The sequence below is a fragment of the Lissotriton vulgaris genome, chromosome 3_2 (assembly GCF_964263255.1).
Source record: "Lissotriton vulgaris chromosome 3_2, aLisVul1.2, whole genome shotgun sequence".
NCBI classification, from domain to species: Eukaryota; Metazoa; Chordata; class Amphibia; order Caudata; family Salamandridae; genus Lissotriton; species Lissotriton vulgaris.
Genome location: NC_141690.1, coordinates 111324966 through 111349778, shown reverse-complemented (window position 1 = coordinate 111349778; position 24813 = coordinate 111324966). Strand labels below are relative to the sequence as shown.

At 44.1% G+C, this 24813-nt stretch overlaps 1 protein-coding gene across 1 annotated transcript; it reads left to right on the top strand.

The window, feature by feature from the left end:
* The first annotated feature begins 2638 nt into the window (after positions 1-2638).
* On the top strand, positions 2639-19065 carry LOC147725391 (uncharacterized). Its single transcript, XM_086964445.1, has 2 exons — positions 2639-3625; positions 19012-19065. The coding sequence occupies exons 1-2, from the start codon at positions 2639-2641 to the stop codon at positions 19063-19065; spliced, it is 1041 nt and encodes a 346-aa protein (XP_086820571.1).
* The last annotated feature ends 5748 nt before the right edge of the window (positions 19066-24813 follow it).

Here is a 24813-nt window from a genome sequence, read left to right as displayed (position 1 = left end):
CCTAACGGGTTCCAGAAAAATGGACGTACCTTTCTTAACTGTTCAACCTCGAGCATGTTTCTCCCAACACCACTCCCAAAATGATATACGGTCGTTCTACCGCTCAAACCTGTGGTTTTTCAACTCATTAACCACGCCCATCTTATCGCCTTTGAACGGACTATGCCTTTTCCCTTTCACTCGCAACTACCATAATTAACCCACCCTCAGTCACATAGTCATATACCCCGCCCTCCCTCAAGTGTGTAATCACTGTGCCGCCCGTACAATAGTTTTTCTCCGATACAAATTCATATAATGAAAGTAGAATATATATATGTATATATATCTAAACACCTTCCCCTTCAGGAGAAATTTGAGTCGCACAACATCACGGGTAATTCCATTTTTATTCAAGGTGGTTCGTATTACTCATTTTGTCCCAATGCATTTCGGCTATTTCACTCAGCCTTCTTCGGGGGAAAGAAATCTGCAGACATCGTTTATCTTTGCCATTCGATCCCAGGTGAATTCTTGTTCATTTAAATTTACTTGCCTCTAGTGGGCGTTCCAATAGTTTGACAAGCGCGGAGAATCACGACGCGCGCACTTAGAACCCGGCCTCTCCGGACCCCGCCCGCTCCTGGTTTCTGGTGGTTGGTCGGGCGGACGGCCCAATCGGCGTCCGGCCGACCCATCTCCGCTTCAGCGATATCGTGTGATCCGAGGGTCAGGGGGTGGAGACTCTGGGACTATTTAGGGTCAACTCCCTGTGACTGGGGTCTCTGTTCCCGCTATCACTCCTGGATACCTCACTGCTCACGCCGGCACCTGGCCATTCTCGTGATCCGTGCCGGCTTCCCGAAACTCTAGAAGCAGAAGGATCGAGTATCGTTTGTGTAGCCAGGTAAGGGGTCGAGTGCCTCGGGGGGCCTCGTGGGTAGCCGTGAGTCACGGTGGGTGCTGGGAAGGGATTGGAGTGTCGCTGCCTTACGGGGCTTACGGCTGTGTGCGGGGATCCTCGTGGTGCGGGCTCCTGCCGGGCGGCGTGAACGGTGCTTAGGGGAGCAGGAACAGGGAACTCGGGGCGCGTTAGGTGCTATAGCAAGGTAGTGCGACGCGCGATATAGTTAGCATGGCACCAAAAAAGGGAGGACAAAAGCGAAAGGAGTCTGAACCTGAATCAGCGCAGATTATGAAATTGCTGCTAAAGAAGTTGAGCAAGGAGGCACCCGATAGCGGGGACAAGAGCGATTCTTCCCGGGGGAGCAGCCCGAGGTAGTGGAGCGGCCGCGCAAGGGGGTGCCACCGAAGGCCGCTTGTCCACCAGTAAAGAAGAAGGCCAAGGCGCAGCCTAAAAGGAAAGGGGCGAATAGTAGGCCTAGCCCTGCCAGGGGGGAACAGGACGAGGGATCAGTAGGTGCCGTCCCCACACCTCCGTTAGATGCAGAGCGGGTTTTCCCTTCTGATCCCATGCTGAATGTGGCCACGCCAGTAGACCCAGTGGGTTCACTTTTGTCTGAGATTAGGGAGGCGCTGAAGGCGTTGGCTCCGGGAGGCGCGGTACCATTAGTCACGGTCCCTCCGGCCCCACTCCCACCGCAGCCGGTGGCCGCAGTGGCAGCCGCTGGCGATCCGTTGGATAGCTTGCTGGCGTCAGTTTCCACATTAGTAGCCCAATTATCAGCCCCGGAGAAAGTATTAGAGAGAGTGAGCGCTGGGGCGGCGGCACCGTGGGTGCCCCCGCAGGCCACAGAACAGTGTGCGCTGCAGGATATTCAGAGGCAGTTGGCGCTCTTAGTCGAGTTACGCAAAGCGTTGCCCAGTGTAGCGATGGGAGCCCAGCCCCCCGCGACAGCGATAGCGGGGCCATCTACAGGAGGTAAGCCTGGCGATGCTACACTGAGGAGCAGCGAGGTGGGAACTAGTCAGGGGAACGTGCTTTCTCAGTCAGGGATGTTAGCTACGCATGTGAGTATGGAAATGCGAGAGAAGATTTGGAAAGGTGCCTACGTAGATATATTCTCCCTTATCAGGCCGAAGAGGCGAGACGAGGATTACAAGGACAGGGATGGGAAAGAGCACTCCTTCCAAGAGCGGAGACCTAGGATAGAGGAGACAATAACCAATTGGTTGTTCGGCTTTCACGTCTGTCTCAGTGTTGTTGGAAAAGAGGCCAGAGTTGGCGATTCCGCTGGTGTTTTATACTAATAAGATTGTAAAGGCTCACACCACCTACGGGGGGTCAGCCTGGCTGACATACGATAGGGAGTTTCGCTGGGCGAAGGAGGAAAACCCCTCCATTTGTTGGGACCAGGTTGAGGTCAATGCTTGGTTAGAGAGCGTTAGCAATAGGGAACATCCGGCGAGGCAGCCCTTTCGGACTTCCAAGGGAGGGCCGGGAGAGAAGAAAGGCACATGTTGGGCATTCAATGGCAAAGGTTGCACATGGCCCCCTGGGCAGTGCAAGTTTTAGCACGCCTGCGCCTACTGCGGTCACCCGTCCCATCCCGAACCAAGGTGCAACAAGAAATCCAAAGAACGGGGGGGAACAGCCCCTAAGGATGTCAAGCCCACCAAGCCTAAACTGCCTACTCCAGTGAATATTGAAAAGATAATTTTTTGGTTGAACAGATACCCGGACAGGGCAGCTGCTAGGATGTTGTTTGAGGGTTTTTCCAGGGGATTTCGTATCCCAGCGTCTCATGTTCCCCCTATTAGTCAATGTAGGAACCAAGTTTCAGCAAGGACCCATCCCTCAGTTGTGGCCACAAAGGTGGAAAAAGAGCGGGCTTTAGGCCGAGTAGCAGGCCCGTTCCCGGCTCCTCCATGGGAGAACTTTGTGTGCTCTCCTCTGGGAGTAGTGCCCAAGAAGGAGCCGGGACAATTCCGGATGATTCACAATCTATCCGCACCAAAGGGTGCATCGGTGAATGATGCCATCGACCCGGCAGTGTGCTCAGTGACGTACTCGTCCTTTGATGCCGCGGTTCAGAAAGTGAAGGAGCTAGGCCGGGGGGCGTTGCTAGCGAAAACCGATATCGAGTCAGCATTCCGCTTGTTGCCGGTGCATCCAGAGGATTACCATTTGCTAGGCTTTCAGGTCCAACAGCAATTTTATTATGACAAATGTATGCCTATGGGTTGTGCAGTTTCTTGCAAGTACTTTGAGACCTTTAGCTCCTTGCTGCAATGGGTGTTTTCGGAAAAGTCAGGATGTACAGATGTGGTGCATTACTTAGACGACTTCATGGTGATGGGCCCCGCATCCTCAGATGCCTGCGCTTTGGCCCTGAGTCAGCTGGTGGCCATGTTGAAGGAATTTGGGGTGCCGCTGGCACCGAGCAAAACAGTCGGCCCGGACACGTGCATGTCCTTCCTAGGCATTGAAATTGACACGGTAGCGGGGGAATGTAGATTGCCGATGCATAAAGTAAGAGCCTTTTCCCTAGCCTTTGAGGTAGCCTTGGCGTGTCCGAAGGTGACGTTACATCAGTTACAAGTTCTTGTGGATCAGCTAAATTTTGCTTTACGCATCATCCCCATGGGACGCCCTTTCTCGAGGTCTATAGCCAGAGCGATGGTGGGTCTCACCCAGAAGCATCATCGGGTGCGATTAACAGCAAGGGTTAAGGATGACCTCAAGGTATGGCGAGACTTCCTGACAGATTTCAACGGGAGGGTAGTGTGGCCCGCGCCGCCGGTGTCCAGTGTTGAGCTAGGCCTATACACTGACTCTGCCGGGAGTGTCGGATTTGGGGCGATCTTGGGCCCTTCCTGGTGCGGGGCGGTCTGGCTAGCTGAGTGGCACTTAGCAGGATTGACGAAGAATTTAGCTTTCCTAGAGCTTTTTCCAATATGGGTGGCAGTTACGGTCTGGGCAGATCGCTTCAGGGACCGGGCAGTGACCTTTTGGTCGGATAACATGGCGGTGGTTCAGGTTATTAACCGACAAGGGGCGACTTGTCTGCATGTGCTTAGGTTGCTCAAGCTGTTGGTGTTGGCATGCTTGAAATTGAATTTGACTTTGAAGGGTGCGCATATACCTGGTGTTGATAACCATGCTGCTGACGCTTTGTCTCGTTCCAAGTTGCAGAACTTCCGGAGGTTCCACCCGCAGGCGGAAGAGCGCATGACGCCGTTCCCTACGTCACTGTGGAAAATTGGGCTGGTAGGTGCCACTCTGAATGATCGCACCAAACGTGCCTATCAGTCACAATTGAATGTTTGCAAAGCATTTGTGGAACAGTTGGGTGATGTGAGGGTCTTCTCAACTGAAACGATGTACGCCTTTTTACAGGTTCTGAGGGATCAGGGCAAAACAGTGTCCTATGCTAGAGCTTCCCTGGCTGCGATAGGCTTCTTTGCTAAACTGGCGGGGGAGCGGGACCCTGGGGCTTCATTCTTGATTAGGAAGGCCTTAGCGGGTTGGGCCCGATTAGATGGGTCATGGCGGGACTGTCGTAGGCCTTTGGATCTCCCGACCTTGATTGATATTTTGCGGGTACTGCCTGTTGTTTGCCAGTCACCATTTGAAGGGATCATGCTGGGGCGGCCGTCTGCCTGGCCTTCTACGGGGCCTTTCGCCTTGGTGAGATTGTTGGGGCCTCCAGAATTGACCATGGGGGCGGCTTGCAGCTCAGGGATGTCTCCATTACGCCGACGGGCCTGGTATTGCGGTTGAGACGGTCCAAGACAGGCCAAACAGGAAAAGGAGTCAACATCCAGTTACGGCCAGCCCCAGGGATAGCTGCCTGCCCCGTATCCCGTATGCAGGCGTACCTGGCTCGACGCCCAGCAGGGGTGGGGGGGTCGGCTCTTTTCGTCCATGAGAACGGGGATTGCCTGTCCCAATACCAGTTCAAGGCAGTATTTGGGTTGGCTCTGGGGAATCTGGGGCTGGGAGCAGCGGGCTATTCTTCTTATTCCTTTAGGATTGGTGCCGCAACTTTAGCGGCAGGGGCTGGTCTGGCCCCCAAGATGGTGAAAGGTGTAGGTCGCTGGACCTCTGATTGCTACAAACGATATGTAATGCCTGAATTGTTGTAACACATATGTGTGCAGTGTCTAACGGCTTCATCTCTCTCCTTTCTGATTAGTATACCCGCTTCCGTGGTATGGGTACTCGGGCACTCTTTCGTGCGTCGCGCGGCGGTGCGCTTGCAGCGAAGAGAGGTGGTGAAACCGGCCGCATTGGGTGAGACCGAATTCGTATGGCATGGCGTTGGAGGGATGCGGATCCGACACTTGAGGCGGAGCGTCGAGGAGCTCAGGGCACGAGAGCGCAAATCGCCGGATTGGATTATTTTGTATTTGGGAGGCAACGACATGGTCGACAGGGGGCGCTTGGCTGTCAAGGAAGCCCTAGTAGCAGAGTTTGCCTGGCTGGGGCATGAGTTCCCATCGACAAAAATAGTCTGGTCTGGCATGATATCACGCAGGGCATGGGGCCCAGGAGTGCGTCTTAGATCTTTGAACGTCTCGGTGAGGCGATTGAATGGCGAACTAGCATGGTTGTGCTCAGTGAAGGGCCGCTTGTGCTACCTCCAGCACCGGATGATTTCCGGAGAAGCAATGTACCACCAGGATGGGGTGCATTTGTCGGACTATGGAACTGATACTTTTATCCAAGAACTTTGGTCATTTATTCTGAACGCAGGTGGGGAGGGTGTCAGACCTGTGGGCCTTGGCCACCCTTGTGGCGGAGAAGAGACCTGCGATCAGTAAATGGTGGCTAAACAAGATGGATGGGAGCCTGCTTGCCGGGCTCCATAGGCCAGCTCTGAGGGGGGATATGGCAAGCTCTCCACTGGGAGGAAGTGACCACCGGCTGGGGAGGCTAGGGCGACAGATTTCGAGCCTCCCGGGCGACCCGGGGCAGCCTGGTGGTCGAGAGGTGGGCCCCGGTAATGGCGGACAAGGATAGAAGGGCGGGACCCACCTCTCTAAGGGGCAGGTGCACGGCACTTGACGTAGGATACCCAGTTGCGAGATGCGAAACAGATGGTGTTCCTCCCTTAGGTTTGGGAAGGTGATGGAGCTGATATGCTCATAAATGTAGTTATGTTATAACTTGTGATTTTAGATATGCATGTTATTGCTTGTCATGTTTATACAATGTGGTGAATAAACATGGCCTTTTTAACCCCACCCGAATCTCTGGTGATTTCAAATGTGGGGATCTTGCATGTCTAGGGTAGTTGGGCGGCGGGGGCATATCTGGAGGGTATGGGTCCTATGACAAGTGCGGAGAATCACAACGCGCGCACTTAGGACCCGGCCTCTCCGGACCCCGCCCGCTCTTGGTCTCTGGTGGTTAGTCGGGCGGACGGCCCAATCGGCGTCCGGCCGACCCATCTCCGCTTCAGCGATATCTCGTTACCCGAGGGTCAGGGGGTGGAGACTCTGGGACTATTTAGGGTCAACTCCCTGTGACTGGGGTCTCTGTTCCCGCTATCACTCCTGGATACCTGACTGCTCACGCCGGCACCTGGCCATTCTCGTGATCCGTGCCGGCTTCCCGAAACTCCCACCCACCCGTCCCTTAGATTAATGGTTTGGGGGGCGTTCTGCGGAGAAGAGACCTGCGATCAGTAAATGGTGGCTAAACAAGATGGATGGGAGCCCGCTTGCCGGGCTCCATAGGCCAGCTCTGAGGGGGGATATGGCAAGCTCTCCACTGGGAGGAAGTGACCACCGGCTGGGGAGGCTAGGGCGACAGATTTCGAGCCTCCCGGGCGATGCAGGGCAGCCTGGTGGTCTAGAGGTGGGCCCCGGTAATGGTGGACAAGGATAGAAGGGCGGGACCCACCTCTCTAAGGGGCAGGTGCACGGCACTTGGCGTAGGATACCCAGTTGCGAGATGCGAACCAGATGGTGTTCCTCCCTTAGGGTTGGGAAGGTGATGGAGCTGATATGCTCATAAATGTAGTTATGTTATAACTTGTGATTTTAGATATGCATGTTATTGCTTGTCATGTTTATACAATGTGGTGAATAAACATGGCCTTTTTAACCCCACCCGAATCTCTGGTGATTTCAAATGTGGGGATCTTGCATGTCTAGGGTAGTTGGGTGGCGGGGGCATATCTGGAGGGTACGGGTCCTAAGTTTGCAAGGTTCCCTGGTATCCATAGGCTGGATGTCTTTAGGTCAAAGCTTGAATTTTGCCATGATTTCCCCACACGCCTCTTTGGTGCGCAATGGGGACTCACTGATTCCTAGGTCTACACACACATTCACTCATTCACCCATAGAATCACTCATACATACAGTCACTCATCAATACAACACTATCATATGCACTCATACACCTATACAGACACTCACACACTGCCACTCATCCATGGAGTTACTCACACACCTAGTCAGTCATACACAGAATCAATCGCATTTCCATTTCCTCAACCTATACAGTTATACACACAACACCTTACTTATTCAAACATATACTAACACATACGTACTCTCTTATACAATCACTGATACAAGTACACAATGATCCATACAGCCACTCGCACATTAACTGGCTCTCATGTATAGTCATTTATATATGCCAACTCTCACATGCACTGTGTTTTACATATGTACTTACTTGGACTTGTAGCACTGAGATATCCATTCACTCACCAACACACCCATGCACAAGGTCAACCGCCCATATAGCTGTTTCCACATGCACTCTTGAACTCATACACCTAGTGAAGCAACTGCTCACACATCTTTGCAGAGTCACACACCTCCCAGCCACCCACACACACACTCAGTCTCCCATTCAAATACTTGGGCAACCAATCAATAACCCATATAGCCACTCATATAGCTACTGATCAACACATGCAGCAGCTTACACAACAACAGACATACTGATGCACACATTCAGACAGTTTAGTCACTAACCCATGCATTTAGTAAGACACATTTAATCACTCACTCATACAGTCAGTCTCGCACCTACTAAATCCTTCATCCAGACACTTATACATCCACTCATTCTTCAATATGTAAAACATATTTAAACTTTACAGAAACACACAGTCACTGGATGATGTCATCAGTGATGTTGTTTGAGATGTCATCAGTGATGTCATCAGTGATGTCACTGACCATGTCATGAATGATGTAATATGTGACTTCATCAGCAGTGGATTGCGGGTGCGCGAAATATAGATAGTACAACTAACTATATAGGAGCAATTTTAATGATTTTTTAAATGCTAATTCCTAACTATATAAGGCCTGAAACCTATGGTTTTTTAAGTGAATTTGCAAGGTTTTGTAAATGCTAATTCCTAACTATATAAGGCCTGAAACCTATGTTTTTTTAAGTGAATTTGCAAGGTTTTTTAAATGCTAATTCCTAACTATATAAGGCTTGAAACTTATGGTTTTTTCAGTGAATTTGCAAGGTTTTTTAAATGCTAATTCCTAACTATATCAGGCGTGAAACCTATATTTTTTTTCAATAAATTTCAAAGGTTTTGTAAATGCTAATTCTATTAGCGGATAACGTTTATATATGTTATTATCCTTCTGGGACCACCTGAGCAGCCATCTTGTTTCTCAGGAGAAGTGAGGCACAAGAGAGCACAAAACAAGAGTGGAAAACGCGAAAAGGGGGCAGGGTTGAGACCCCCTGATCCCTAGCCCTTCTCAGGGGGTCCCAGAAGGACCCCCTGAGAACCTGTCTCATTCACTCCCCAACAAAGCGCCTGAACTCGAGGGAGCAGTGGAAAGTTTTTCAGACTGGATTAGCCAGACTGTTAACTCTCTTCCACACAATCCTCAGCGAGCTGTCGTTCCCGAGGCTCTCCCTCAAAACCATGGTTCACGGACCACTTGAAAACACTGAAGAAGGGATGCAAGAAATTAGAACGGGATTGGCGCTCAAAGTATTGTCCCCGGGCTAAGGCTGCACTCCGCTCTGCTCAGAGAGAATACTATGCTGCTATTAAAGAAGCTAAGGGGAACTTTTTTGCTGACAGAATAGCAAAAGCCAACAACAACAGCAAAGAAATCTTTGCCATTGTCCGTAGCTTTATGTCGCGTCCGGCGGAACTTTCCACCCCGCCCATTTCTTCCCATTGGTGCAATGAGCTATCCACCTTTTTCATCAATAAGATCCATAAAATCCAGGCCAGTCTGAGATCTACACTCCCTACCCAAAACTCTCCCGCCCTGCCGCCTATCAGAATATCATCTCTCCTAGCCAAATCTTTGTACACTTCTCTCTGGAGAGGGAAAGGATGTTTTAGCCATTCTGAAATCTCTAAAATCAGGCTCACCAGCGGATCCTTGTACCGCGAGGGTTCTGAGTGGGGTTGGGGAGATAATCTCTCCTGCTGTTGGGGGGCTTGTGAATGATTCTCTTCAATTGGGATAGAGTGCTGCAGCAATGGAAACATGCCAAACTCCTCACCCTCCTTAAGAAGCCCTCAGCAGATCCCTCCCTTCTGTCCAACTACCGCCCCATCTCCCGGCCTTAGCTGAGGTATGTGAAAAGGTGGCATTTAAACAGCTGGAGAACTTCGTTGAATCCTCCGGTGCTCTGCACCCGGCCCAATCCGGTTTCCGGACATCCTTTAGCACCGAGACAGCTCTGGTGGAGATCACGGAGGCTATTAGAGCGTGCCTGGATGCGGGCGGCAGAGCCGCTCTGATTTTGTTCGACCTATCTGCCACGTTCGACACGGTACCCCATCTCCAGCTTCTCTCCAGGCTGTCTGACATCGGCATTACCGATGTGGCCCTGGCCTGGGTTAGGTCCTTTTTGGACTACCGCTCTCAACAGGATGCCCCCTTTTTCCTCGTCCTCCAGTCTAGTTTCCACTGGGGTACCACAGGGGACAACGCTGAGCCCCCTGCTCTTCAACATATATCTTACCCCTTTGATCTACCTGGCAGAGAAGCTGGGTGCCAAAATTATGGCTTATGCCGATGACACCCAGCTTCTCTTCACCTGGAAGGGCGATGATCTCCAAACTGATTTGGCCCAGCATTGTCTGTCTTCTTTATTTGCTTGGGTGGCTCAGGCAAGCCTCAAATGGAATGAGGACAAATCTGAGATTCTCCTTTATGGCCAATTCCCTCCTGCTTTCAGAGAATCTCTCTGGCTCACAGGGTTCCCTTCCCCCAGTGGCGATTGTTGTGGTGCCAAGAATCCCAGGCGTAGTCAACATACTGACTGGGATTTATGCCAGGTGTAGGCTGCCAGTAAGATCGTGAAAGATCGAGCATTGAAATCCTCCAAAAAACGAACCGCCAGTGAGGAGATGGAAGGCATCAAAGCAGAGTTAAGCTGCCTCAGGACTCTAAAGGAAACGTATGTTTGGGCACTGAACGCCTCTAAGTGATAACATACACAAACACCTTGCTAGTAGCATTTGAGAAAAGAAGATAAAATCCAAGGCAATAGATATGACCAATAGGACTCTCAGTAAGAAGCCCTGATGAAAGCCCGTAACTGGAAAAACAAGGCTAGAAACGCGTCGGTAGACATATTCAATTTATGCCCTTGAATTAAAATAAATAAATTGTTTCTTAAAAATCAGGATTGAATGAATATTTAGAGATTCAGTATTTGTTCCTTGCTATATGTATGCACTAAGATAAATTGATGTGCGATTTTTGATACGTATATATATGTGATGTATATGGGTCTGATTTGTCTTACATTGTTTTACATTTTTTCTACATGTTGTTGATTATGAGTTTACGTGAAAGTATTAATTTTGCACAGGGGTGAGCACCCACTCCGCCCATTTTGGCGCAACCAATTCAGTGTCTGAAAAGGGAGAAAAAATATAATGGTGGGAACGTCTGGAGGTAAATGAAGGTTTATTTGAAGCTTAATAGAGAACACCAGTTGAGAGCATCCTTCCTTCTTGAAATACGATCTACCAAATGTTAGTGGTAATCGTGGTTCAAAGAGGAGTTGGAGTGCACGAGAATACACAAGGTTAAATAATAATATGTTATGGCAACATTCACATACAAGGGAACAGAGCGCACGCTAGAAGCATAATGTGCGTGTGTAATGCAGTGGCCCAAGCCTGTGTGCATGTAGACCTAGTAATCTGCTCACTACAGTGCCCTGAAAACCTACGCCACATGTCTGTACGGCAGTGCTGCCTGCTGGCTCAGGCCTACAGTAAAGTTCAGCAGGTCCTTAAAATGAAATAGAGATGTGACTGAATGAGGTCAGAGATCACATCCTTACGCAGGGCAACATTGCTTGTTCGTACCTGCACATCCAGGCTGACACACCCCACCCTACTTTTAGCACCGTGCTCAACACATGTCTGTAGGGCAGCGCTGCATGCTGGCTCATGCCTACATTACAGTCCAGCAGGTCCTTAAAATGAGACAGAGATGTGACTGAATGAGGTCAGAGATCACATCATCACTCATGGCAACATCGCTTGTTCGCACCTGCGCAGCCAGGCTGATGCACCCCACCCTTCCCGCAGCACCGCACTCAATTGCAGTCCTTGTGCACCCAGGCCCGACTGCTCACCTGCTGTTATTGTATGTGCAAAGACGACGGACAGCAGTGTTCACAATTCAGATGCAGTGTTGATTGCAGGATGGTGTACACGTCATGGATCCCTTTCGAAACATGATGTCAAGTAGGGTTCACAATTCATGTCCAGTGTGGATTGGCAGGATGGTGTACGCCTTATGAATCCCTTTTTTAATTGCACATTGTGATATGCTAGGTGGATGCGGCCATATGACCTGAGGCAGTGTGGAAGAACTGGGACATGTGGTGTTGTCGTTATCCTATTTATACGTATGCAAAGTGGGCCAGGCCAGCGTGAATAGTTGTTCCAGGGACCTGGGTATTGTTCAGTTCCTGCCTAGCCAGGAAGTTTACTTATGTGTGTTTCTGTTGCAGTTTTGGCGTCGCAGAATGCGCAATTTACAATAATGTAGGATGTACCGGCAACTATCGCTGATGAGATGTTGTTCAAAAACATTGAATGGCCAACATCACATGTAGTTGTCAAGGTTGTGGATATGCCCATACACACATGTGAATGGTGTGGGGTATTATTGAAAGTGTTGCTATCGTGAAGCGCACACATGTGTATGTGCTTGGCTGGAGGGAGGATGAGCAGTGAGGCTACGTCATACATAGTTAAAACATTCATTACAGTCAAGTAATGCACGTCAAACGTGAATCTGAAAGTCTCACATATGACACTGGTAAAGCCTGACAACAGAGCACACCGAAACACAAATCTACACATCACTGTTTACTGTTTGTCACATGTGATGTAGGATGTGTAGTCTGCCCGTGGCTGATAAAACTCCTTAGAGCCACCAATAGCCAGGCCAATTTTTGATGCAACGTTTCAGATGCCTGGCCATCACACGTAGAAGGCCAATGTACAGACCATGAATATTGATCCAGATGATCGTTGCATGTTGTGTGTAGTATATGATATGTGTACACAGCAAAAAAAAATCAAAAACAGCTCTGTAAGCAGAAGAGGTGTGTCTCATCAAACGCTGTAGAGAGAATGACAAAAATGGGTAGGGTCCTCCAACTGTTACAATGGGAAATGTTATGAACTAATCACATACTTTTATATATATATATTTATCATAATAAAAGTTTATTACAGTTAGAAAAATATAAATGTTGAAAATATTTTAGATTATCGCTTGCTCTCATATACAGTTTAAAGTTATTTAGATATAGTTTTGAGACATAAAAAAAACAAGGAAATGGCATATCCAGCGCGACAACATACGTCTATGACGTAACACAGAGCCTGGCAGCGTGCACTCGTCGCATATGCAACGCACTGTGGGGGCGACCCCATATGTACATGACTTAACTCGTGGCTTGGTGCTGCGTACTCATCAGATACCAAAGTAGCAGCTGGCACGACCTCATACGTATATGATGTTACGCGGGACGCGGTGCCACGAACCCGTTGGATACGAAATACGCATCATTTACGAGTTTAGCAATATGGCGGATAGGATTCGCGTGGAGATGGGTCTTGGTACACTACTGGTATGGGAGTGCAGTTTTCTAAAAAAAAAAATTTAAAAGATATACATATTTTAGGGGGAAGATATAAAACATTACATAATTTTTAAAGTTAAAAAAAGAAATATGGGGTAGGCGTAGGGGTTCAAGTGGGCAAATGTTTATTTCTGCATTGTTTTGATTAAAAATTGCTTTATTAAATAATGTGATTGTGCATTATCTGAAATGGTGCTAAGGTCCTGCGATTCCCTGTGGTTTGCAGAGGCCTGCATATTGTCAACAATCATCAATAAAATCTGTTTAACAAAAAAAAGAAAAAAAGAAGTATAATAGAATTCCAAAATAATACAAAAAAATTGAAAAATTATAGGTTTTCTAAACATTAAAATATGAAATTAACATTTAAAAAACCTTCGAAGTTCACTGAAAAAAACATAGGTTTTCAAGACGTTATAGTTAGGAATTAGCATTTAAAAAACCTTTGAAATTCACAAAAAAAACATAGGTTTCAGGGACGTTATAGTTAGTTGAACATTTGACTCATAAAACCAGAGAAATTCGCCTGTTATAGTTAGTTGAGCTAACTATATCTTGCGCGCCCGCAATGCACTGCTGATGATGTCACATATTACATCACTAATGACATGGTCAGTGACATCACTGATGACATTTCAAATGACATCACTCATGACATTACTCATGACATCATCCACGTGATAATCTGATACACATACTGATGCTCTAATATAAACTTTGGTACACCCATTCTAAAATGCAGACTACTTTTTTGGAAACCATACACATAAGAATGCCATATACTACATACCTCTCACTATTTCCTAGGTCTACACACACATCCAGTCACTTATACATGTAGTTAATTATCAGTACAGGACTATAATATGCACTCATGCATCTATAAATGCAGTCACACTGCAATATCCATAGAGTTACTCACACACCTAGTCAGTAATGTAAAAAATCAATCACATTACCCATTTACTCATGTATACAATTATACACACCAACTTCGTTATTTTTAGACACACCACATCACTTATTTATACAATACAATACTTATTTACTGTCTTATACAATCACTGATAGAAGCAGACACTTATTTATACACCACTCTTCAAGTAACTTAGTCTAACGTACAGTCATTTATATACTCCAAAAGTCACATACAGTGCCTTAAAAATATGTAGTTTGTCACAGATATACCACTGATACATTCATTCACTCACCAACACACCCATACACACACTATCTCACCCATACAGCCCTTCCCAGATGCACTTTTTAATCCATACAAACAGTGAATCACCCACTCAGACATCTATGCACAGACTCATACACCCCCCCACACACCCACCCGCACAGACACTCAGGGACCCATACAGATACTCAAACAACAAATCAATAACCTATATAGACACTCATGTAGCTATTCAGCAACCCATGCAGTTGCTTACACACCAACTGAGAGACTGATACAGACTTTCACACAGTTAAGTCACTAACACATGCATTCAGTAAGATAGGTTCAATCACTCATTTATACAGTCAGTCACGCACCTACGAAATATTCCTTTTAGGCATTTGTAAATGCATTAATTCTTCAATACGCTTTGGCATATATATATAGAAAACATATTTAAACTTTACAGAAACACACATGGACTGGATGATGTCATGAGTGATATAATTTGAGATGTCATCAGTGATATCACTGACCATGTCATGAGTGATGTAATATGAGACACCATCAGCAGTGCATTGTGGGTGCGCGAGTTATAGTTAGCTCAACTAACTATAACAGGTGAATTTCTCTGGTTTTATATGAGTCAAATGTCCAACTAACTATAATGTCCCTGAAACCTATGTTTTTTGAGTGAATCTCAAAGGTTTTTTAAATGCTAATTCCTAACTATAACGTCTTTAAAACCTATGGTTTTTTCAGTGAATATATATATATATATATATATATATTCTTTCGACCTTCCTTTCCAAAATCCCCTTCTCCTCGGGAAAAACAAATGTGAACTCCAATTTTGATGCACCAAATTAATTTATTTCACCCTCATGACACATTTCGGACTCAACAGGTCTTGATCACATGACGCGACTGCAGAGTACATTTGCGTATTTAAAGTGCCAAGTGCATGCACACGTGATACCCAGATAGCGTAGAAAGAGAAGGTATACTATTGGGAGCAGTTTCAGCGTCTTCATCTTTACATTCACGACTTTAAATGCATAGTCACTTCTGATATTTAAATAAATAAAATATTCAGTTAAAATACCAGTTGAGAACAGTTGTTTTTGTATAATTCATAAAAATAATTTATATATTCTGTTTACATATTAAATGAGATGTGTTTCGTTTCAATATGCAGTGTAACGTATTTTTGTACTGACTCTTGTGAGGACATATTTCCTAGTGATTATTTTCTATTAGTCCCCAGGTCCTTCCTGACTGTGCTTGCAGTTGATAAAGCCCAAGTGGGCCCACTCATGTTTCTCTCTTTATATAATTTGTAAAGTGCATTAGTGCATAAAAACCACCCAGTGCCACCCTCATGTTTATTATGTGCAAAAGTGCATATATAAAAAAGAAATAACAATTAAAAAAATGTTAACATCTTGTGGGACTCAGCGAATTGCTAAAATGGATATGCGTATTTAATGTAGGTGTTTGTACAATTAACTGGCTTAAAGCTGCATTCTGCCTTGTGAATAAGGTAAATACCCTATCGCCACCACAACGTCTGAAAAAGTGACATTGTTGTGGCAATAGGGGCTTGTATATATGCCCCATAGATTCTTTGAATTATTGCAATTTCAAATTTACAGAGGTCACAGAGGAAAAGACAGCTTCAAAAAAATACTTTAGATCAGACTCCTGTACCTCCACTTCTATTTTAAGGCCCCAAATGCTCACCAGTCATTCTCTTTATGCATGATTTGTATACAGTAGAGTTTGTGAATGGTTAATTTGCAATCCCTAATATAAATATTAGGGATCGCAAATTAACCATTCATGAACTGGGAAGCATGGGGTATCATTAATAAATCTATGAGGGACATTACAGTGGAAGCAATTGCAAACCTGTAGGTACCTAAATAAAGTCTTATGGGGCAAGTCATACACAATTTACAAATCAGCAAAGGAGCAAAATCCTTGAGAGTCAAATATTGATCAACTGTGCTAAGAACTCCGAAAGACCATGACTTGGTGACTACATCATGAAATATAGTTAGTAAAGAAGAATTCTCCCACAGAGGTGTATGATAATGCAATGATGGGATCTTAAAAACAGAACAAATGTAAGTCCAGGTTCTGAGAAACATCAGTGACTACCTTAAAACTCACTTGCTTAAAAAAATAGAATCACTTTATCTGACCGATCCTTCGCCATGACAATCTGATAAGTGAAAGAATTACAATTGGGTTGACAATCTACCTGGAGTCATCGTAGATGAGATCCAAAAGTAGGCTGGAGCTAAGTCTTGAAATCGGGTAATGCCCAACTACCTTTGAAGGAGTGAAGCTTCACTAAATAAAAAGCCCCTCTGCAAAGTTAGCCACATGCATGACCACAAGACCCTATCAAGCGCATTCTCAGTGTCAAGTAAGTGAGTGCTAGAAATGTCAAAACTATAGCAGCATTGATATGGCTGGTAGTTTATTTTTTTTAGTTTGAAATGCTTTATTAAATTGAAATACAAGGTATAACGAACAAAATATCATACAACATCAAAGGTCAAAGGATAACATAATGAGAAACATTGTGAGTAACAAGAAGGACAAAGTTGCAATAATAGAAGAGTAAACATAATAACAAAATATACTATAAAAGCTAATTCCTAGACAAATGCAATTTTGAGGATTTATAAAAAAGGAAATAGAGAGGGAAAAAGAGGAAAGAAGGAAAGAGAGAAATGAAGAAGAAAAGGCAGCTAAATAATGATATAAAGAAAGAAAATTACAATATGCAAGAAATAGAACATAATATTATTAAAATAGTTCCTAACAGTATGAGTAAAGGGAAAATCAAATATATGACCAGGAAAGATAAGTAGTAAGTGGTGACCAAAGTATGTCCTTTTAAATCAGTAGGGATGTAGAAGTAGCAAATACACAATCCAGTCTGTGATGGTGACATAGCAGGTTCCACCAGGCTTGGTATGACATTTTTGAAGTGTCCTTCCAATTGGTAATAATCACCTGAAAAGTAAAGGCTATAAATAAATCAATTAATTTACCAATGTTTCTCTGAGCGTTCCGAACAAGGGAGAGCCACCCAAAAAAACATGAACTACATCAAAAGGAATATTAGTAGATAAAATATCATTCAACTTTCTCCAAATGAGACACCAAAAAGTCTTAACCCTATTACAGAGAAAAAACATATGAAAAAAATCACTGGTAGTGTGAGGGCAAGACCAACATTTTGGAGTATTCAATAATTTGAACTTATGCAGTTCTGTGGGAGTGCGGAAAAGCCTAGTGTAAAAATATCAAAGAGTCTGCGTAGTACTAGCAGAGTGTGAGGATGTATGATTCTTTGTCCAAAAAGAATTCCAAGTGGAAAGTGAAAATTCTTGTGCAAGATTTTCTTCCCATAATAGTTCGAAACTGGATTTGGACCTAGGAGTGAGTGAATGGGACAACAACTTGTAAACTTGTGAAGCCTTAAATTGACTGGAGAAGTCTATGGATGTAGAAGATGACTGAGAATTTGTAATAGAGGAAGAATGTTGAGATTGGATGTGAGCAAGGACTGATAGGAGGGCAGAATAATGAAAAGAATGGGAAGGAGATAAGTTATATTAATATTTAAACTCTGCGAAAGTCATGAAGGACCCAACACACAAGAGGTGCTCATAAATAGAAATGCCTTTGTCGATCCATTCTTTCCAAAAGAGGGCTTTATTATTAATCTTTAAATATTTATTGTACCAAATAGGAGAGATTAAAAAAGAATTGGAGTGGGTAGGATGAATTTTAAGCAGGGAATTTAAAACAGAAATAGAGTGAGTAAGACTAGGCAATATGAAACGTCTGGGAGGTTGAGATAAACGGGTAAACACAGGAAATGGAAAAGGGACATATTAAGATTTTTGCAATGAACTCCAAGCCGTGAGAGGTGTATGAGAAGAGTCAGAGAGAAAAGTCCCTGTTTAAGAGTAAAAGCAGAATGATGACGCCTGATATTAGGAAAATGTACCCCTCCTAAATCTTTAGGTTGTTGAAGTCGAGCAAGGGAGATCCTAGGTTTACGATTATTCCAAAGGAATTTGGTCAGAGAACGGTTAATGAGGTTAAAAAAGGAAAGTGGGAGAGTAACTGAGAGCATGGGAAAAAAAATTAATAATCAGAAGTAACATCATTTTAATCGTAGCCAATCTGCCCCACCAGGAGAAGAAAAGTGGAGACCAGCTATCAGTGAGAGCAGAGTTTTTTAAGGATATCAGCAAGATTAATTTTGATACTTTCATTAATATTGTTAGAGTAGACGACACCAAGACATTTAATATGTTTAGGGCTCCATTTAAAAGCAGTGTTATGAAAAAAATGAGAAAAGCAGTGTTTGTTTTGTGGCATAAACCCGGATTTTTTAAGATTGAGTTTTGTAACCAGAAACAAGAGAATATTCTTTTAAAATAGAAAAGAAGGTCAGCAAAGAAGTTGTGGGATTGGAGCGATATAGTAAAATGTCATATGCATAAGCAGTAAACCTAATTTCTGTATGTTTGAACTGGAAACCTGTGTAATGAGGAGAGGGACGCAATTTCTCCAAAAAAGGTTCTAAATCCAAAATGAATAAAAGGGGTGACAAGGGACAACCTTGTCTGGTTTCTGTGAAGTGGAAAATATTTGGATTGGCAACCATTGACCTAAATGGAAGTAGAAGGTGAAGAATAAAGTAATTTAATATATCTGATAACGGTATTACTAAAACAATGCCATTTGAGTGCTCCAAAGATAAACTCCCAATTTACCCTATTGAATGCTTTTTCAGCATCCAACGCAACTGCTGAAATCGGTGAAGCCACCTTGGAAGCCAAATGAATAATGTCAAGGAGTGTGCAAGAATTATATGTAATGGACCACCCCTTAACAAATACTGTTTGGTATATGTTGACTAAATCTGTATTGACCAAATTAACACGAAGGGCTAATAACTTGGCAAAAATCTTACAATCAGTATTAATTAAAGGAATGGGTCAATCATTTTTACACAGGGAAGGATCTTTATCCTTTTTAGGTAGTAAACATAACATAGCTTGAGTAAAAAAGTCTACAGTAAAACCGTCCCGGCCGGGAGTTTTATGTTTAGGAAGGTGGAGAATGGAATTGATAGGATCTTGTTCAGATATTAGGTCATCTAGGGACGCGAGATCAGGTTGATTATCAGAGGATTTAGGAATGGACTGGAAAAAATAGTTGATTCGATCAGCAGAGGGGTTTAATTCTGGGGTATAACGGGAGGAGTAATAATCAGTGAAACATTCAAGGATTTTAGTGTCTGTAATGTGTTTAGAAGCGCTACTGTCAGTGATAGCGGCAATCTTATATTTTTGCTTTTTCATTTTAAGGTAAGTGGCTAGGGATTTACTGGCTTTATTATAACCACCATACATTTTGGCATAGAATTTAAGTAAATTGTTACACGCTGAATGCCAGGACTGCTTGTCAGATTGCATTTTAGTTTGAATAAGTGTGGACAAAGTAGTAGAAGAATTAGTGGCAAAAATATTCATGTTTTAGGGTCTTAATTTGTTGGAGAAGTCGACTGGTGGCTGATAGTGCCTTCTGCTTTTTCCGGGAGACATAGCCAATGATGAACCCTCTCGCCGTGGCCTTAAAAGCATCCCAAATAAGGTGGAATTGTGTCAGAGAGTAGAGATTATTATCGAAAAAGTCCTGCATGAATTGTGAGAATTGTTGAACAAAGAGAGTGTCAAATAGAAGAGGATTATTGAAACGCAATCTGCATGCAGTAGATTAAGGGTGAGCGCAAAATCCGTTCCGCTCGCGGATTTCGCGGATTTTCTGTAAATCCGCAATCCGTGAACTACTGTGAATTTACCGGAAATCCGCGAAATCCACGAGCCGCCGATTTGGGGAGCAAAAGTTCAAACCTGTTGAACTTATAACTATTTTAGGATGGCGCCGGCAAGCTGCCAGCGCCATCCTAAAATAGTTACTAAATTAGCTTCATCAGGAAGCACTAATAGATAAAATAAAGCAGGTGCTCGAGCACCTGCTTTATTTTATCTATTAGTGCTTCCTGTTACAGGATGATGGGCACTGGCAGGCAGCTCACTCAAGGGACCCATGCGCTCTTCGGTGTGATGGCAAAGTTAATCAGCCCCCCCCCCCCAAAATGTGAGTTTTGTCGAGGCTGGGCAGGTGTGCGTTCTCCCCATATCTATCGTCGAAAATTAGCTTTGATGCTTGATGGAGGCCTTAGCATTATTGACTTTCACGAGCTCAATCCCTGTGCAGTTCCTGTGACCACGAGCTTCTCTGATCCGTGCCTGTCCTTTTATGCACACAAGAGGCATGTGAACACGCATATAAGCCTCGCCCGTTTGGCCCTGCCCCTCACACTAGTGATGTGCACCGTATTCCGGCCCGGCCTTTACCCACACAATCCGCAAATCCGCAAAACCGCAAATTCGTGGATTTTGCGGATCGCGAATTTGCAAATTCTCAAATTCGCAAATTGCGAATTTGCAAAATTCGCCATGCTTACAGTGGATCTGTGTGAGGGAAAAGTCAAACCCATGATAATAGGAGCGTGATCCGAGATAAGAATATAACAAATTTCAATGTGCATCATACATTGGAGAGAGGATTGGGTAAGGAAAAGGTCATCAATTTGTGAATGAGATTTGTGAACAGGGGAGAGAAAATAAAATTCCAAAACATCCGGGTGGGCAATTCTCCAAGCATCTAAAAGCACTCTAGAAGTAATTGCTCTGTGAAAATACTTTTGCATTTTATTGGGGATACATTTAGATTGGGATTTATGATCCAAAAAGGGGTCCATCAAATGATTGCAATCACCCTTCAAAATCAAATCCTTAGAGTCATGAGAAGAAGGCAGAGTAGAAAAGTCATTCCAAAAAATCTAATCAATTCCATTGGGACCATACACATTACAAAAAGAAAGTGGAGTATTATTAACTTTATCATTCAAAAAGAGCCATCTACCATTATTGTCGCAGAAAAATGATGAGAAATACAAACATCGAATGGGAAAGGATATGAAAAGGAGAGGAAGAAAAACAGGCTATCTGTGAAAAAAAAGGAAAGCTGAAAGTGAGAAAAAGAATAAAAAGCACGACTGAAGGAACCAAATAAATTTATTGGAGAAAGAATAAAAAAGAACCACAAAAGCGAAAGAGACAAAATACCACAAAAAAGCTGCAATAAAGAGTAGAGCTAAAAATGTAAAAGGAAAGGAAGGAAATAATAAGAAGAGAAGAAATGTGGAATGAGAGCATAATCTTCCCAGACCGATAATCGAAGAGGAGATGACAGGAAGACAGAGAACTTCAGTCACAATGACCATGAAAAAGAAAAACATTGAAGTGGGGGGGTGGAGGAGTACAGAGGCCACCCCGAGAGGGACACTGATATAAATAAATATTATTACAACAAAAGTATTTCCAAAAACTATTAATATAAATGAAAACATACAAAAGATAAGGGAAACTTATCGAACGATGAAGGGGATAACACAACAAATGGAGTCAACAGAACAAAATAAATGACTAATAGGGAAACACCACAGCGTCACCTAACAAGACACAAGGGGGGTAGCCTGTGAAGAAAAATTAGCAAGTGTAAGCAACTAATGCAAGTTGTCCTGAATGTCACAGCCTCTACCCCGAGAAGTTAAATATGTATAGTAAGGGCAGTCTGTGTAAATAACCTTAAAGAAACATGCATGAAACAGGTAATATTAAGCACACAATGAAGCATACTAAACAGAGCAATTAAACAGTATGAGGGTCAGTGGCAACATCTGACATAACTCAGAGAGAAAGCCTATGGATTATAAACGTAAAAGAGAACAGTCACACTTTACTCAATTCCATGGCATCCTCCCTGTGAATACATTTCTTAAGAGCAGCTGGATCATCAAAGGAGTAGGTTCTGTCCCTGTAGGTTACCTTGAAGAAACATGGGTGAATCAAGCCGTAGTGAGCATTCATGGAGCACAATGATGGTATAAGGTCGAGAAACTCCTTGCGACGGTTAGCGGCGAGTTGAGAATCATCCTGACTGAAAAAGATTTTATGGCCAGAGCATCTGTTTGTGTTGTCTTGCTGCATTGAGAGTTGCTGTAAGATCAAAGTATAGGAGAAAATAGGCAATAATTCCTCTTGGTTTATTAGAGGAGGCGGAATGATGGGGGCCAAACCTGTGGGTTCGTTGAATGTTAAGATCTGTAGATTTCGGCAAACCAACGAACCGAGGGATATGAATCTTCAAGAAGGAGATCATGTCTGAAGCCTCAGAACCCTCCGGAAAACCATGAACACGAAGGTTGTTGAGTCTATTTAGTTTTTCTAAATCCTCAGTGGTTTTCTTCAGCTGTTCCACCTCACGGGAAAGAGTAACCACCTTGGCAGCAAAATCTTGTGCATCACTAAACTTTTGCTCAACGTCCAAGAGCCTCAAGTCTAGACCAGTCGATTTCTCTTCAATTCGTTGAAGTGTCACAGTGGTTTCTGACAAAAAAGGATGAATATTGTGAAGTTCATCCATAATATCCTCCAAAGTCAGGGGGAGTGGTGATTTCGTTGGAGAAGATGGGTCTTTCTTAGCACATTTATTAACATTACCAGAGTCTTTCCGACCAGACACAGTAGTACTGGATGCTCCCAAGGACTTATTAAAAGTAGAGGAATCCATGTTATGGGAATTAAGGACAGCAGGATCCAAAAGGAAGAAAGTGAACAATTCTCTTATGTGCTAAAGATTGTAACAGCCAAAGACAATGACTGAAACTGCACTGAACAAACCAGGAGAGTCTGATAAAAAATTAGTCCCAGGAATAAGCAGAAGAGCGTTAGGGTGAGTCAAAAACATATGCATTAAATTACCATTAATATGACATGCCTGCCCTCAAACATTATGCAACTTCACAAAATAGTCCATTGTGCAGAAGGGGCTGGACCATATTGATGCGTAAATGCCATAGGAAACAAGTAGTGAGCAATGATCTGCAGACTCAGAAAAACGCGCATTTAAGCAAGGCTGTGAGAAAAAAAAACTATTGACAGCCAGCGCACACAATGGCAGCCACAGTATGCCAGGATACTGAGGCGAAGCGTCCATGAGGAGAAAATAGTGAAAGGGACCGTTTCCAGGTCCAAAAAATTTGCCTCTATGTGCCTCACCCCTTCCGATGCTTGAAAACATGCATTTGGTATGGTTCAGCAGTCTGGAAAATAACCCTTTTTTAACGAGAGGAGCTCGATGCCACGGAGCGTCTCAGGGAGCAGCCATCTTGTGTCGCCACACGCCGGGCTAGTAGTATCTTTACCCTGAATATAGCCATGCTGCTGCACGGATACCTGCTATTGAATGTGAGAGGTCTGGCTGAGAATTTCCTGAAGATCATACTATTTATTACCTTTGCTATCCGGGATACATTGAACCATATTCTGATGCCTATTCTTAGCAATTTTAGAAGCCCAAACCTTTGAAGCTTTTTCAAAGTACTCCGACAGAGCAACTTGAACATTTAGATAGGCATCAGCAGCTTTATCTCTTTGTACATGGTCCAAACTACCAGTGCATTTAATCAAATCAATCCTTATCTTGCATTCATTAGGACTATTCTCGAAGATGTCCTGGGAGTGAAGCCGCTCCCAACCCTGTAGTTCTAAATATGTGGACTGTGTTTGGGTCTTCCGATCCTTTTAGTGCTGCATAATGAATTGCACTGTAACCCCCACCCCCTTCTCCCATACATATTCTTTAAAGTATCCCAAATAACATGGGGGCAGTGGAGACAATATTTAAAGCAATAAATCCTGTAAGCTCAGTATTCATTCTTTTAACATATTCAAAGTCCACAATAAGGAACCTAGGAAAGGTCCAATTTTGTGACTCTTGCATAAGGTCACCACTGTGAAATGTTAATAATAAGGGATTATGGCCAGAGATGATTTTTGGACAAAGCTCAACTTTAGACTGATCAATTAAGCCTTGAGCAGGGAAAATCATGTTAATCCTGAAATAAGGACCGTGAGGAGTGGAATAGTTCATATAACCAGTGACAGTCGGATACAGGGTTCGCCAAAGACCAATGAAACAGTGTACTCTGGTTAGCTCTTATCTGCCAGTCTTTCATTTTCTCTTCTGTCCCAAACCAAACTCATGCAAAATCTTCCAACAGAATAATTCTTTACATTGGAAAGCTGGACAAGGCCCACTCTCACTCCAATCTGCAGTCACCACTTCACAATTTTGCTAGCTCCCTATTCCTTCATTAGACCAATGACTCACATACTCAAGTTGTTCATACTATGCGAGAACAAAGGCACACCACTCTGCCTTGAATTGGACTGTGCCAATTAATTGACCAGGAGCAAGAGGTCCATCGCTAGGCCTTCCTAGTTGACATAAAACCATAAGGTAGTGGTCAAGTTTTGTGAGCTACGAATGCCCCATTCATTCCCATTGAAGAAAGGAACCAAACCTGCACATACCGTGCAGGAGATATCTTAGTCCATGAATAAGCATTTGTCATAAAAGCTAGCTACCTCTGGTAACACTTTTTTTGTTACAAACTCTG